Source organism: Lepidochelys kempii, chromosome 20 (assembly GCF_965140265.1).
Source record: "Lepidochelys kempii isolate rLepKem1 chromosome 20, rLepKem1.hap2, whole genome shotgun sequence".
Lineage (NCBI taxonomy): Eukaryota > Metazoa > Chordata > Testudines > Cheloniidae > Lepidochelys > Lepidochelys kempii.
Genome location: NC_133275.1, coordinates 20844085 through 20859267, shown reverse-complemented (window position 1 = coordinate 20859267; position 15183 = coordinate 20844085). Strand labels below are relative to the sequence as shown.

At 58.2% G+C, this 15183-nt stretch overlaps 1 protein-coding gene across 1 annotated transcript; it reads left to right on the top strand.

The window, feature by feature from the left end:
- The first annotated feature begins 4423 nt into the window (after positions 1-4423).
- Positions 4424-12869, top strand: SAMD1 (sterile alpha motif domain containing 1). The gene is made up of 5 exons (XM_073318771.1): positions 4424-5474; positions 9573-9972; positions 10493-10586; positions 11154-11265; positions 11939-12869. Exons 1-5 carry the CDS (start codon positions 4746-4748, stop codon positions 12095-12097), a joined length of 1494 nt encoding a protein of 497 aa, XP_073174872.1. The 5' UTR covers positions 4424-4745; the 3' UTR covers positions 12098-12869.
- Positions 12870-15183: the final 2314 nt, after the last annotated feature.

The following is a 15183-nucleotide window of genomic DNA, read 5'->3' as shown; positions in this document are numbered from 1 at the left end:
TGCCTGTGTGTTTTATTTTTGTGGGCGGGGGGTAGGGATTTGCCTGGATCTGGTTTGGTGGGGAGCGGGAGACCCCTTATTCTAAACCTGTACCCTCCCCCCAAAATCTCCCTTTCCCACAAAGAAGCTGGAGAGTCCCGTCTAGAGGGTGAGGGTATCATCCGCCCCACCCTGGGAAATACATCTGTGTCCTCCGACAAAACTTGTTTAGGAAAAAACAAAACAACCCCCCCAGCCCCCACTTCCTCTTTAACAGTGTGCTTTGTTGTCAACATATTTGAAACAATTACCAATAAAGTTTTGTTTAAAAAAAAAATCAGTCTGGCGTGTGGGCTGTTGGGCTCCAGGGGACAGTTGTCGTGGCTGGGATGAGCCGGGAGCTGTTCCTCTCCCTGGAGGCCCAAGGAGTTCAGGGATGGAGCCCGGGGGCCGGCGGCTGCCATAAGCGGGACCTGAACTCGCCTGGAGTTGGAAGCCCCAAGGGGCGAGTGTCCGCGCGTCAATGGGGTGGGGGGGCGTCTGGCCGATGGATAAACGGGCATCGCAAGCAGCAGCGGAGCGGTTATTTTATCTCGGTGTCTGGTGGGGGGCGACAGCTGCTGGAATACCATGGCCAGGTCTGACACCCACAATTCGAGAAGGAAGGGGAAAAATAGGCAGAGAGTTGCCATGAGAACGATTAAATGGGGGGGAACCTGCCTTATGCTGACAGGCAAGGAGCTTCTTACAGTGAAAGTTAAGGGGTGCCGTGATCCCTGTCTCGAAGTACCCACATGGGGAATAAAACTGTGATAATGGGCGAGTCCCGCTAGCAGACGAAGGTCGAAGGAGAGCCAGTGGCTGGAAGCTGAAACTAGAAACATTCAGACAGGAAAAAAGGGCAGATTTTTAACTGGGGTGGGGAGAGGGGGTGTAATTAGCCGTTGGAACAATTCACCAAGCATCGTGGTGGATTCTTCATCACTGACGCTGTTTAAATCCAGATGGGAGGTTTTTCAAAAGGATCGGCTCCAATTCCAACAGGAGTTGATTCAGGGAAGTCCTGTGGCCTGTGTTACGCAGGTCAGACGAGGTGCTCACAGTGGTCCTGTCTGAATCGATAATCTAGCCTTATGAGGTCGGGGCAGGAGAGGAGAACAGCCAGGCCGACCCCGGTGTGCAGCAATGCAGGGGATTGCCAGAAGCAGAATACTCTCCTCAAAGTGTGGATATGTGCACACCTTCCTTACTGCAGGGGAACTCCTGCCGTGTGTGAATCTGCTTCCAAAGGGGATCAGGTAATAAGATGCCAGCTAATTCCCAGTGTGGTGGGGGGGAGAGAGGAAACCCCTGTGAATGAAAGGCAGTTTATGAGGAATAAAATGAAAGTGATGAGCCCTTCCGTACAGCCCCTCGCACAAGGGGGTTCCAAGCGTGATCGGGCTGGAAACCGATTGTGTTTTGTGAGAGAATTTGAGGGTTTCAAATTTGTTCCCATTCTACATTGGAGTGAGTCAGAGCAGGACCTTGCTTTTCCCCAGCAGAGGTGAGTGCCCAAACCACTGGGTTACTGCGGGGTCTTGTTTTGACCTGAGAAACCTTTCAACCTGTCCTTGAAAAGTTTCGTTGTCTATAAATCAGCATTTTCTGGCAATAAAACTGCCCCGCTCTGCCTCTGGGCACCACTGCCTGTACAAAGGAACCCGGCTGAAATTTTTTAATGTAACCTTCATATTCTTACTCGTAGCAACCTTTGTGCTTCGGACACAAGGCTGACAGGATTTGTGCGTGGGGCTTTTGTTTTCTTCTTAAGGCACCAGTCACCAAATCATGTGAGCCTCCCCAGTTTGATTAAAAAGCAATCAGGGCTTGTCTGCATGGGGAAATTTGACTGGAGTCACTATGTTCCACTGTAGCTCTTTCTGTTAATTTCCTCAGGTGGAAAAACCCTCCCTGTCTCGCCCTCTTCACTGCAGAGAAAAGCTTGAACCAGGTGACCTTTTAAAAGTCCCCATAGCAGGAAGTGAATAAAAACACCCTGCCAAGTATTTATAAAATCTCACGATTTTGAAGCCAATCTCAAGATTTGGTTTGAGGCCCATCGTTATTTTTCACCGGTCAGGGTTGGTATCGCTGCAGTGGCGGAAGCCAGGCAAATAGCCTTCCGAGTTTGCCCAGTTTACGCTTTGCAGCATTTTCTCGGGTCTCTGTTGCTGTCTGGCTATGGGCAGATCCCCTGTTTGTTTGGCGTGGGTCTTACATGAGTGGGGGGCCTAAAAAGTGTGTAAAAATTGGCAGAGGATTTTGGGGTGGGGGCGGGCATTGGGCCTAAGCTACTTTTAGTTCCTTTTTTAAAAATCACCAAGATTGCACGTTGACTGTCTGTAATGTGTGTGTCAGGTATTATCCGCCTCTTACAGAGTGGAGCACACACAGAACCCAGGCGTCCTGGCTTCCAGCCCCTCCCCTAACCACTAGACACCACTCCGCTCCCACCGCTGGAAATAGAACCCAGGAGTCTGGATTCTCCAAGTCCTTTTCTCCACCCCGCCTACGTTGGCTACACCTCTGCAGACTGTCCCCGTCCACCATTTTGGATGCCTTCCATGATTAGCGCAGCAGGGCGGCTTCAAGCATGGCCCCTCCTTAATCCACCCGCCATGTCAGAGGGCATAGGACTGATCATGTGACTGGCTACTATTTCCAGCAATACCAAGGGACCATGTTCTAGTGGTTAAAGTGGGGTGCATGAGCATGGGGGTAGGGTTGTGTACTGGGACTCCTGGGTTCTAGTCCAGCTCTGTGACGGGATCTACTGAGTAAGGCCAGGGCAGCTGGAGCTGGGAGTCAGGACTCCTGGGTTCTAGAGGGGAGTGGGCTCTGGGCGTTAGGATCGGATGGGGCTTGGAAGTCAGGACTCCTGGGTCCTGTGCCACCAGCTGTGTGACCTGAGCCCTTCTCTCTGCCTCATTTTCCCATCTATAAAGTGATGATAACCAAGGCTGCTGTTCTCGCCCCTGCCCCCCCATTGACCCCCACTTCCTTCATCGTGCCCGGCTGGAGCCTCATACCCCAAGATGTCCTGCACGGAGCTGTGCCTGGTACCATCCCTCAGGCCAGGGGCCGTTGGTTGAGGCTGGTAGCCAGATAAGAAACTAGATCCTCAGCTGGCATCAGTCTTTCGTCTCTGTGGACTCTAAGGGAGTGGTGCCAATTGACACCAGGTGATGCCAGTGGCATGATGTGAATTGGGAATCTGGGCCCAGGCTATCTGAGAGCCAGGTCTGACTGCCAGGTAGCTCCAGAGCTGCAAATCCAACCCAACAGCCATGGGGCTGCATACTCAGGGTGAACGGCTCAGTGGTGTTTTCAGCTGGCGCCAGCCAGCCATGCAGAGAGGGAAAGCGGCTGCTGCCAGTCTGCCAGCTGTGCTGCAAAATCCTGCCAGCGGGGGAGCGGGCAAGCAGCACGGGCCCTTAAGGGCTTTCAGGATTTTGCTGCCACAGTCCTGGGCCCTGGCAGCTGTCTGGGACTTGGGCCCTGTGGTCCTGTGTCTCACCAGAAGGGTGCCCCCACCCCCCCACTTAGGAGTTCAGGCTCCCTGGCTCATTTGGGCCTGGCTGTGACTAACCAGGCCCCAGCCAAAAGAGCTAAAGTGAGTTGCTTGCCTCAGAGGCTATGGTGGCCCATCTGCTGGGGGCCAGAATGAACTGCAGCAAGGGGGCCCCTGAGGCAGCAGAATGGGGGGCAGTGGGTAAGAGTTCAATTGCCACCAGCAGCCCCCCCTAGGGCAGACAGGCTCCTGTGTCCCATTCCAGCCCCCCACCAGACGGGCGCCCCCTAGAGGAGAAAGGCTCCGTGCTCTATTTCCCACCCCTCTGAGCCAGCCTTGCTTAGCTGCCCCCCCTCTGGATGGACCCAGGGTTACTTCGCCTGCACCCTGAGCCCCTGGTTGTCGGGTGGGGGGGGGCATGGAAGCACCCCATGAGCTCCCCCATCCCCTAAAGGGGCGACCAAGCCTCCACCAATGCCGCTCTGCAGCACCACCAAAGCCAGCTGCAAGCGGGGACATGGGCCAGCTCCCCTGTGCGGGAAGTGGGGTGATGGGGGGGCAGCGACTGCGGCGGGATGGAGTCGGCTGCTGGGAGGTAGGGCAGGTTTCGGGGAGGGGGCAGGAAGGGGATAGGGAAGAGTTTGCTGTGGGTCGGGGGGAGGGGACCTGGGGGGATGAATGCTGGTGGGGGGTGGAGAGGGGGATGGGTGAGCGGTGAGGACTGTTGTTGGGGGTCAGAAAGGCAGGGGTGAGGGGCTGGGCTGGACGGCGGAGTGCCGGGAAACACGCAGGACTCGGAACTCGCCGGCTCCACCTTAAGCGGCCGGGGGAAGGGAGGTTGCGGGCAGCGGCGCCTCCTTAAGCCGCGCGAGGGGCTGCGGGTCCCGGGCGGCGGCGCGTGCGGCGGGGAGGGAGGGGCTCGCGCTGCCTGCCCGGGACCAGCCCGCGCGCCACCGACTCCAGCTGCAGCCGCGGCAGCGCTTGGGGAGCCCGGCCGGGGGATAGCGCTCGGGGAAGGAGGAGCGACTCCGCGCGGGCAGGGGGCGGCGCGCCGAGCCGAGCCGGTGCAGCGGGGAGCGCCAGCGGCGCCGGGACCGTGCAGCCGCCCGCAGAAGGCCCCGCCGAAGGAGCCGGTGCAGCGGGCGCAGCCCCCGGGGGAGGGGAGGCAGAGAAGCGGTAGCGGCCCCGGCCGGGCGAACCAGGAGGCGGCGGCATGGCCGGGCCCCCGCCGCCCCCGCCGGGGCAGGAGGCGCCCCGCTACCAGGAGTGGATCCTGGACACCATCGACTCGCTGCGCTCCCGCAAGGCGCGGCCGGACCTGGAGCGCATCTGCCGCATGGTGCGGCGGAGACACGGGCCGGAGCCCGAGCGCACCCGGGCCGAGCTGGAGAAGCTGATCCAGCAGCGGGCGGTGCTGCGAGTCAGCTACAAAGGCAGCATCTCCTACCGCAACGCCGCCCGCGTCCAGCCGCCCCGCCGGGGGGCCCCGGCGCCGGCCCCGGCCCAGCGCCCCGGGGGCGCCTCCCGCCCGCACCGCGCCTCCCCGCCCGGAGCGTCCCCCGCCGCGCCCCGCTCCACGCGGGCACCGGCTCCCGCCGCGCCCCGCTCCCACCGGGCAGCGCCCCGCGCCGAGCCGCCGCCGCCGCCGCCTCCTCGTAGGACCGGCCGGGAGCGGCCGCCGCCCCCTGCGCCCCCGGCCCCAGAAGAGGAGGCCCCGGAGCGCAGCTCCCCAGTCAGCCTGCGGGAGATCGTGCGCTACCTGGGCGGGGATGGGAGCGCGGCCGGCGGCGGCCGGGTGACCCGCGGCCGAGTCCAGGGGCTGCTGGAGGAGGAAGTGGCCCGCGGGAGGCTGGAAAGGACCCGCTTCGGCAGCATTGCTCTGGCCCGGGCGGAAAGGGGGCCCCAGGGACGCGCCCCCCACGCCAGGGCGCACCGGAGCAAGGTGAGCGCGGGGGAGGGCCTGGGGCAGGTGGCAGGAGGGTCGGGGTGGGGGTGAGCGGCGCCCTGGCGCCCGGAGGGACTGGGAGGGTGAGCGGTGACCGGGGGAAAGGGGCAGTGGCGGGGGTGGGGAAGGCTTGGGCAGGCGGCACGTGAGTACCAGGGTGGGGCGAGGGGGTGCGGTGCCCCGGCCCCGGAGGGGGAGGGGCAGTGTCTGGGGGCGGGGGGAGTGAGCCGTGCCCTGGTGGGGGGAGGGGCAATGTCTGGGAAGGGCGGGGCTGTGTCTGGGGGGGGAGTGAGCGGTGCTCCGGCCCCTGTGGGGGGAGGGGCAGTGAGCAGGGGGCAGTGCCGTGGGCCACAGGGGAGGTTCAGCTCAGAAAAGGGTTGGCTTAGGGGGTGCTTGGGATAGGACCTGAGCGTGGGGTGGAAAGGGCTGCACAAGAAGGTGATGGCTGGAGGGGGGATGCATAGGAAAGGGCTGCACATGGAGTAAAGGGATCGGGGCTGCTTGGGGCAGGGCTGCCAGGGAGTTAGGGGTCAGGCAGTGATCTGGTGCTTGTTTCCAGGGAAGGTGCCCGTGGCCGGGCCCTGGGGCAGCCTCTTTCGCTCCTGTACAGGCACATGCCCGGAGAGTCACAGGATATGCAAGGTGTCAAGAGGCAGGACTGCCTGGGGTGCCATGGGGCATCTGGGGTGGGAGGGACCATGGGCAGTGCCCGTCGAAGGGGCTTAGAATGAAAGCGGCCATGGGAATCGGGTTGGGTGAGGTCCAGGATTGTTCCAGTTTAGGGTACGAGTGCCGCCGTAGTTTCTGATCCGCTGAGGCCTCCTGTCCTGGCAAGGTCCTGGGCGACGATGCCTGCCCTGGCTGTGATGCGTTGGTCTGGACAGTCTGTGTGATGGATGGGTCTGTTCAAACAGCGCTATGCTCACAGCAAAGCATCCAGGAACAACCAACCTGCAAGCTGCTTCCCGGCAACCGTTCGTGGGCGCTGGGCCCCAGCCCTGCCAGACAGCCCCCTGGCAACCAATGCTGGGCCCAGCACAGCCTTATGATAAGAACAGCTTTCCTGGGCTGGCCCAATGGTCCCTCTAGCTCAGTAACCTGTCTTGCAACAGTGACTGTGACCAGAGGGAACGAACAGGACAGGGCAATTAGTGAGTGATCCATCCCTTGTCATCCAGTCCCAACTTCTGGCAGTCAGAGGCTTAGGGACACCCAGAGCATGGGGCTGCCTCCCTGACCATCTTGGCTAATAGCCATTGCTGGATCTATCCCCTATAAACGTATCTCATTCTTTTCTGAGCCCAGTTCCACTTTTGGCCACCACAACACTCCCTGGCCACGAGTTCCACAGGCTGGCTGTGTGTTGTGTGAAGAAGAACTTCTTTGGGTTTGTTTTAAACCTGCTGCCTGTTAATTTCATTGGGCGACCCCTGGTTCTTGTGTTATGCGAAAGGGTCAATAATACTTCTGAATTCACTTTCTCCACGCCACTCCTGGTTGTATAGACCTTTATCATATCCCCCTGAACGGTCCCAGGTGTTTTAATCTGTCATACAGAAGCTGTTTCATCCCCCTAATCATTTTTGTTGCTTTTCTCCAATGCTAATGTTTTTTTTTTTTTTTTTGAGATGGGGCAACCAAAACTGCATGCCGTATTCAAGGTGTGGGTGCACCATGGATTCATATAGTGGCATTGTGATATTTCCTCTCTTACTGTCTTTCCCTTTGCTAATGGTTCCTAACATGCTGTTAATTTTTTGATGGCCCTGCACACTGAGTGGAAGTTTTCAGAGAACTATTCATGACTCCCCCCAAGATCTTTCTTAAAAAGAAAAGGAGGACTTGTGGCACCTTAGAGACTAATCAATTTATTTGAGCATGAGCTTTCGTGAGCTACAGCTCACTTCATCGGATGCATCATTTTAGATAAGCTATTACCAGCAGGACAGTGGGGTGGGAGGAGGTATTGTTTCATGGTCTCTGTGTATAGAATGTCTTCTGAAGTTTCCACGGCATGCATCCGATGAAGTGAGCTGCAGCTCACGAAAGCTCATGCTCAAATAAATTGGTTAGTCTCTAAGGTGCCACAAGTCCTCCTTTTCTTTTTGCGAATACAGACTAACACGGCTGTTACTCTGAAAGATCTTTCTTGAGTGGTAACAGCTAAGTTAGACCCCATCATTTTGTACATATAGTTGGAATTATGTTTTGCAATGTGCATTACTTTGCATTTATCAACATTGAATTTCATCTGCCATTTTGTTGCCCAATCACCCAGTTTCGTGGGATCCCTTTGTAACTCTTCGCAGTCCACTTTGGACTAAACTACCATGAGTAATTTTGTATCCTCTGCAAACGTTGCCATCTCACTGTTTGCCCCCTTTTTCAGATAATTTCGGAATATGTTGAACAGAATGGGTCCCAGTACAGATCCCTGGGGGACCCCGCTATTTACCACTTTCCATGGTGAAAACTGATCATCTGATCCTATTCTTTGCTTCCCATCTTTTAACAATCCAGGACCCCTGGTGCAGGCCTGCTGGGCAACCCTACAATCTCTGCCTGTGTTTTGGGGGTGCCTGTGTTCTCTTTATGAAGTGCCCAGCACAGTTCTAACTGGGACCTTTGAGCACTACCATAATATAACTATAATGAGAGCACTCCGCACGGGCCTGGCTGGCAGCCCGGCAATAACAAACCAGGCATCTCTGGCATGGCTTCCTCAGGTAGGCAGTCTGCAGGGGGGAGGCCTCTGACGAAGGGAGAGCCAGATCTTGCTGAAGAACTTGGACTTTCGCTCTGTTTTTGCTGCGGTGGTTGTAAAAGAACAAAGGGGGGGTATATTTTCTATTTCTATTTTTTTTAAACCATTTTTGTTCCTTTTAAAAGCAGAAGGGTGCGGGGGTGTAATTATCTTCTAAATCCTAATGAGCTATTTTAACAGGCTCTGTTAAAACTAAATTGGGAGCTCCTGGTTTTGCTTCAGACATTTTTTTTGTTTGAGTTGGATTAGTGCCTAGATGCCCCAGCTGAGATGGGCGGGGGCCCCTTCGGGCTGGGTGCGGCAGGGGCCCCCATCTGAGATTAGGGACCCACCATTGTGCAGAGTGTTGCACAGGCATGTGGCAAGAGAGAGAGTGTTCCTGCCCCAGAGAATTTATAATCTAGACAGACAAAGGAAGGATTATCCCTGTTTTACAGCTGGAGAAACTGAGGCAGAGAGCAGGGCAGTGACTTGCCCAAGGCCGCCCGACAGGCCAGTTTCAGAGTTGGGAATAGAGCCCAGGTCTCCTGACTCCTAGGCTGGTGCCACATACATTGGACCATGCTGCCTCTGACCCATCTCAACATGAGCTTTGGGCGTAAAGTTAAGGTGACCAGATGTCCCGTTTTTAAAGGGACAGTCCCGTTTTTTGGGACTTTTCCTTATATGGGCGCCTACTACCCCCCACTTCATCCCGATTTTTCACAGTTGCTATCTGGTCACCCTTTGTTTACAACAAACTCTTCCCCAGTCCAGTGCTGCCACAGTCAAAGTGGTCCTGGTGCTTCTAGGAGTGGGTCCAACTGGACGTGTGCCCGGTAGTCTGCTCCGGCAGAGGGGTCTCCGTGGCAGCTGGCGCTCTCCAGGAGGAAGTCTCTTTTGATGAGGTAGTCTGGTAGCCCAGCAGCTTCCTGTTTGAGGGTCGATTTTTATGCTGTGACCAACTCGCTGTGGTTAGATGCTTAGCCCTGTACCCTAAGAGTCGCCTAACACTAGAGCAGGCAGGGTGCTGGAGAAGGGAGTATGGGGACTGGAATAGTGGGGGTGGAGAGCTGCAGGTTGGGATCAAGGGGCACCACCAGAGCTGGGGTGGGGATCCAAATTTGGACTAGCAGGAGGCTCCAGGCAGGATTGAGGGGCATTGGCAGAGCTGATGTGGGCGTGGAGCCCAGGGCTGGGTTAGCAGGGGGTCCCGAGTCAGGGAGAGTGGCTAGATGGGGCCCAATGGTGGGTAAAACCAGGAGCCCCAGCCTTGCCCAGAAGATGCCTTGTGCAGGGCACAGGGGAGCAGCTTCCTGGGGTCTCTAACTCTGGATTCTTGGTGCCCGCAGAAGGCCGGGGAGGAGCCATCGGAGGAGAAGGGGGAGGAGGAAGAGGAGGATGACGAGGCCTCCACCATGTCGGAGGGCTCCGAGGCTCCGGACTACGAGGGGGCGGGCGCCGGGGCTGGGTTGGAGAGTGACGGCAAAGCAGCCCCCGCCGAGCAGAGCCAGATGAACGGGGACTGTAAGGACAGCAGGCGTGGTGGGAAGGACTGTCCTGCGGGGGGTGGCCACACCAGGGACTTGCACCCCCCGGACGAGCACTCCCCGGACAAGGGCTCCGAGCGCCCCCACCGCGAAGGCAGCGAGAGGTGTCATGCCAAGGCCTGCTCCCCTGGGGAGAGCGCCTGCCAGCAGTTCGGGATGGGCAAGAAGGAAGGGGGCTCCTACGGGCAGCCAGACAGAGCAGGTATCGGATTGGGGAGACTCCAGGGGCTGAAATTTCTCTTAGGGAAAGGGGGTAAGGGGAAACCAAGGGTCTATGGGCGGGGGCGGGGAAGGGTGAGACTGGTGAGGTGCAGTGGCTGAGATCACCTGTGAAATGAGTTTGGCAGGTCTCAGCCTTGGGGATGTTGTGAAATTCCGCTGTGCTGGCTGTGTCTGCGTTCGGGAGACAGCTCTGGAACTGGAATATCCAGGGGGCTGCAAGACATGATTGAGGAGCATCGGAAGAGCTGTGGGAAGGGGGAGCCCAGGGCCGGGATAGCAGAGGCTTGCGGGTCAGCATCGAGGAGCATCAGCAGAACTTTAGGGGCGGGAGGAAAACCAGGACAATGGGACAAGATTGAGGGGTATCAGTCGGGCTGGAGGACATCAGGGGAGCCAGGGGCTGCGGGGGGCTGGTTTCCTCATGTTCCACGGGGAGGTGAAAGCCCTGTCTGTGATTGTGCCGGGCCTGACATCTCTCTCTCGTTCTCTCCTGCTTGCAGTCTCTCCAGCCGTCGCGGGCGCGGACCCCCCTGTGCCCTTGTCCCCCGGGCGGCCAGGCATCCAGGCAGCGGACGGGACACCGTTCAGCTGCGTGTAAGTCCTGCGCTCGTTGACTTCTTGCCTGCCCGTCCGCCTTGCTGCCACCAGGAGGATCTCCCTCTGCACAGCGCCAGGGCTGGTATTTAGTCTGTGAGCCCTGTGTGAGCAAGTCAGGCTCTAAAATGTCCCCCATCCCCATGGCTAACAACCCACTCTCTCCCACTTCACCCCCGGCGGCTGGGTCCTTAAATCTCCACATGTGACATGTTTCCCTGCTGCTTCCCCCAGCGACTCCCAGCTGCACCAGTGCCCCACCCCAGTGGGAGCCTCCAGGGCCTGCCACCCCCATGGCATGGGCGAAGCCCTCCATGCTCTGGCAGCTCCCCCATTCCCTTCCTGCCTCCATTAACCCTTGGCTGCCTGGAGACCCCTGTTGCAGAGAGGGACTGGCTCCCAGCCCCCTCCCCTTGAGATGTCAGGGGACTCCCCCCAGTGTGGGAGGGGATGGGGCAGGGGAGTTCAGACCTGGTGATGAAGGCAGGGTGTGGGCTGTGTCTGCCTGGGAGATGAGGGTTGTGGCCAGGATCCTGATGGCTCTGTTCCCCTTTCCCCCCCGCCCAGCTCGGTGAAGAAGGAGAAGCCCTCGGACCCCGTGGAGTGGACAGTGATGGACGTGGTGGATTATTTCACAGAGGCTGGATTTGCAGAGCAGGCGTTGGCCTTTCAGGAGCAGGTCAGTGCAGGGCTGATGGATCCCTCCTGAAAGTGTGGGGGGGAGGGGCTTGAGGCCCCACCCCCTCTGTGGCCCCACCTCTTCCCCTGAGGACCTGCCCCCCAGCCAAGCCTGGAGGTGGCAGGCCCTGAGAGCAGTCCCGGTCCATGTCCCAGGACAGGTGGAGGGTCCGCAGCTCCCCACAGCTGCTCGTGCGGCTTTTACCCTGACCTGGCTCTGGCTACAGGCCTGGCCTGGGGGTGGGGCCTCGGGGGCTGAAGAGCTGCAGCTGGGCCTTGATAACAGCTCCCTGGGCACAGACCCTCCATTTGCCCTGGGCGGGGGGCTTAAGGGGTGGGGACACGGGTCGGGTGCTGCTCTCGGGGGGGCCCCCCCCCACTCCAGGCAGGTGGAGGGTCTGCAGTTCCCCACAGTTGCCCGGGCTCCCGGGGCCGCTCTTACCTGGCTGGGCTCCAGCTTCTGGCCTGGTCGGGGGGGGCCGGGCCCGTGGTGGAAAAGTGGATGGGCCTGGGCCCCTCCCGTTCTGGCGCCCCTGGGTCAGTGCTCAGGGGTGGGGGCAGCTGCCAGCTCGGAGGCAGGGAGCATTGTGTGGAGAGAACCAGTCCCCTAGAGGAGAAAGGCCCCGTGTCCCGTTCCCCAGCCCTGTTAACCCTTCCTCCGTTGTCCCTCGCAGGAGATCGACGGGAAGTCCCTGCTGCTCATGCAGCGCACAGACGTCCTGACTGGGCTGTCCATCCGCCTGGGCCCCGCGCTGAAGATCTACGAGTACCACATCAAGGTGCTGCAGCAGAGCCATTTCGAGGAGGACGAGGTGGATTCCTTCCTGGGCTGAGCAGGGAGACAGGGGGGTCGCAGCTGGGGCCAAGCGGGACTGTGCCAGCAGCTGCTGCCTCCTGCCGGGCCCCTCCCTGCCTGCTGCACCCCTTCCCCGGGTGTCTCGGGAATCAGCCCTCCCAGCATCCCTCTATCTCCATGGAAACGGATGATGGGGGGGTGTCCATCAGCCTGGGGGCTTTTGGTGCAGGGGGGAAGAGAGCCAGGAAAGGACCCTGGCATCCTAGCTGCATCCTCCCCCCTCTCGTGATTAACCCCCAAGTGGCTGGGGAGGGGTAGAAAACCTGCAGTGGGGAGGGAGTGAAGGCGTAGGATTCGGAGGAGGGGTTTACAGGGGTGTTTTTTGGGGGGAGGGGGGAATCCGTGCCCAGCACTGCCCCCCACCCCCCCGCTCCTCCATTGTGTGTTTATTCCCTTGGTTAGTCTCACATCGTAGCATCGTTGGCCATTTCAAGCTGGGGGCAGGTGGGAGAGGTGGATTTTTTCGCTCATTTCGTGCCCAGGAGATGTCTGAGGACTTTGGTGGGGGCCTCTTTTAGCTCTCCTCCCCGCCCTGACTCAGGACATGGCACTCTGGTTTGATCTCCCCTCACCCCCAACATCTAGTCTCCCTGCTTTCCGGATGGGGTGGGGCAGGGATTTTTTGGGGGTGGGTGGGGCACTGGGGGGTGCCCTGCATCAGGGGAAGGTTTTAACAGGGGATCCTTTTTATTCTCTGGTTGGGCAGGGGGGTAAAATTGTTTTTTTTTTTTTTTTGGTTTGTTTTTTTACATATCAATGGATGCTACCCAGAGTCAGTCGCTTTTTAATATCGCACCCTCCCCTCCCCCCACCTTCCTTTTTTTAAAATAAAAAAATATATCTTAAAAACAAGAGAAACACCAATCGGTTAATATTTCTGGACCCTTTCAGGATGGGAGGGGGAGGGCAGAGCTTAGGACAGCCGAGAGATGAGTTGTGTCTAAAGAGAGGTGCTTTTGGGCGGGGGCTGGGAGTCAGGACTTCTGGGTGCTGTGCCTGGCTCTGGAATGAGAATATGGGCTAGTGGTTGGTTTGTGTGGGGGTCAGGGCTCCTGGGTTCTGTCCCCAGTTCTGGGAGGGGAGTGGAATCTAGTGAGATTATTCCCACTTTAGAGAGGGGATGATCAGTGGCAGAACTGGGGTTAGAACCCAGGAATCCTGACTTCCAGCTGCCCCCCCCCACTCGAACGACTAGACCTCACTTACGCCAGAGGAGGCCGGTTCCTGTGCTTTGGCACCTCCCCCTCTTCCCCCCTCACCCCCTTTTGGGGAAGCTGGTTGTTAAGGAAGGAATGCTGGCTTCCTGTTAGCCCAGTACCCAGAGGATGGAGGTGTTTCCTCTTGTGCTGACCCCGGTAAGAGCTTGGGGGAAAAGGGTTTGAATCTCAACTCGCCTGGCTTTGCTCGTGGGGGGCAGAGGAAGTGGACTGGGAAACCCCTTGGGGCCAGGGCCCTTCCTCTCCCCATACCCCTGAGGGCTACTTTGACTTCCCCAACCAGTGCCTGATTGTTGGAGGGGCTCTCTCCTCTTGTTGCTGGGGGCTCAGTAGGGGGCACTCTCCCTTAGCAGTCAGTGTTGGCCCCATTGTCACACCAGGGGGTGCCTTGTTGCAGGGAGCAGGGTGGGAGCTCAACAGGGGGTGCTGCTCCATCCAATCAGTGCTGGCCCCAATAGACAAAGGCAGGATCATTCCTCCCATTGTATAGGTGGGGAAACTGAGGTCCAGTGCATTACAGTGACTATCCCAAGGTCCCAGGTGGAATCTAGGAGAGCTGGGAATTGAACCCTGCTCTCCACAGGCCCCCTTGCGTGTCTGATTCCTCTGGGCTCTCCCTAGCCCAAAGGGCAGGCGGAGCAGGGCAGAGTTGATCCCTGTGGCTGTGGGAAGAGGGGCCATGGAGCAATGGTGGCTGCTGAGCTGGGGCTGTCCCCTGGTGGAGGTGGTGGCCAGGTGATTCTCTCTCCCCGGTGAAGAGGGGGGAAGGTTGTGCCTCTTCAGCTGCCCCCCATGGCAGCTGCCTGCTGGTGGGAACATAGAAATCGCCAGCCAGGGCATGTGCCCCCCTGCTCCACCAAGCCCCGTATCCCTGTGGTGGGAGCGCCCACCAGCTACTGCTGAGGAAGGTGGAAGGACCTGGTGGATCTCATTCTGGGCTCTGGGGGAGAGTGGTTGAAATGAGGCATAATATCTCTGCCAAAGGAGAATTACAATTCTGTAAACATCCAAGTCAGAGCTTGTTGACCCTGGTTCCATGGAGGAGGACAGGACTAGTGGGAGGGGACTTAAAAGAGCAAGAAAGCAAAACTCTGCAGCAGAAGGGATCTAGGCCCAGATCCTCACAGGTGCCTAGCTCCCCTTGATAGCAATGACTTCCTGTTAATTTCAAAGGGAGCTAGCTGCCTAAATCCCTCTGGCCATCCAATTTATCCAGCAATATCTGCTAGGAAACAATAATCCTTAGCTCTCCTCTAGCACCCTTTACAATATCCCTACTTTATAGCTGGGGACACTGAGGCACAGAGCAAGGATGGGACCCCGCAGAGTCCCAGGACAGCATCAGGACAGGTCACCCCGTAGAAGTGGGACTAGAATCCAGCTCTGATGCCCTGTCTAGCGCTTTGTCCCTGGGAAAAGACTTGGAGATCTTTAGCTGCTTTGGCAAGGCTTGTGCTGCCCCCCCCCCCCTTTTCTTTAAGTGCCCATCTTAAGATGCTTCTGGGGCCTTACTCAGTGAGGGGATGCTCATACTTTCTGAAACCAGACCCTCCCCTCCCCCACCCCCCTCTGCTGCCTCTTTAAGGCCCTGTTGATTAAATCCCCACGCCAGCTGTGGGCCACCCAAACAGCCTGTGCAACAAGAAAGAGATGGGAGATCATCTCTGCTCTTGGGGATGGGGGGAAGTGGAAGAGCCAGTGCAGGTTTGGGAAGCATCAAAGGTTGAAAATTTTATGACAGCTTTGAAGGACTTTGCTTAGGGCCACCCTCCCTCCGTCTCCTCCCTAAAGTCTAGGGTGGGGTTGTGGCTATATTGTATTCACTGTAACCAAGGAGGGTTAGGAG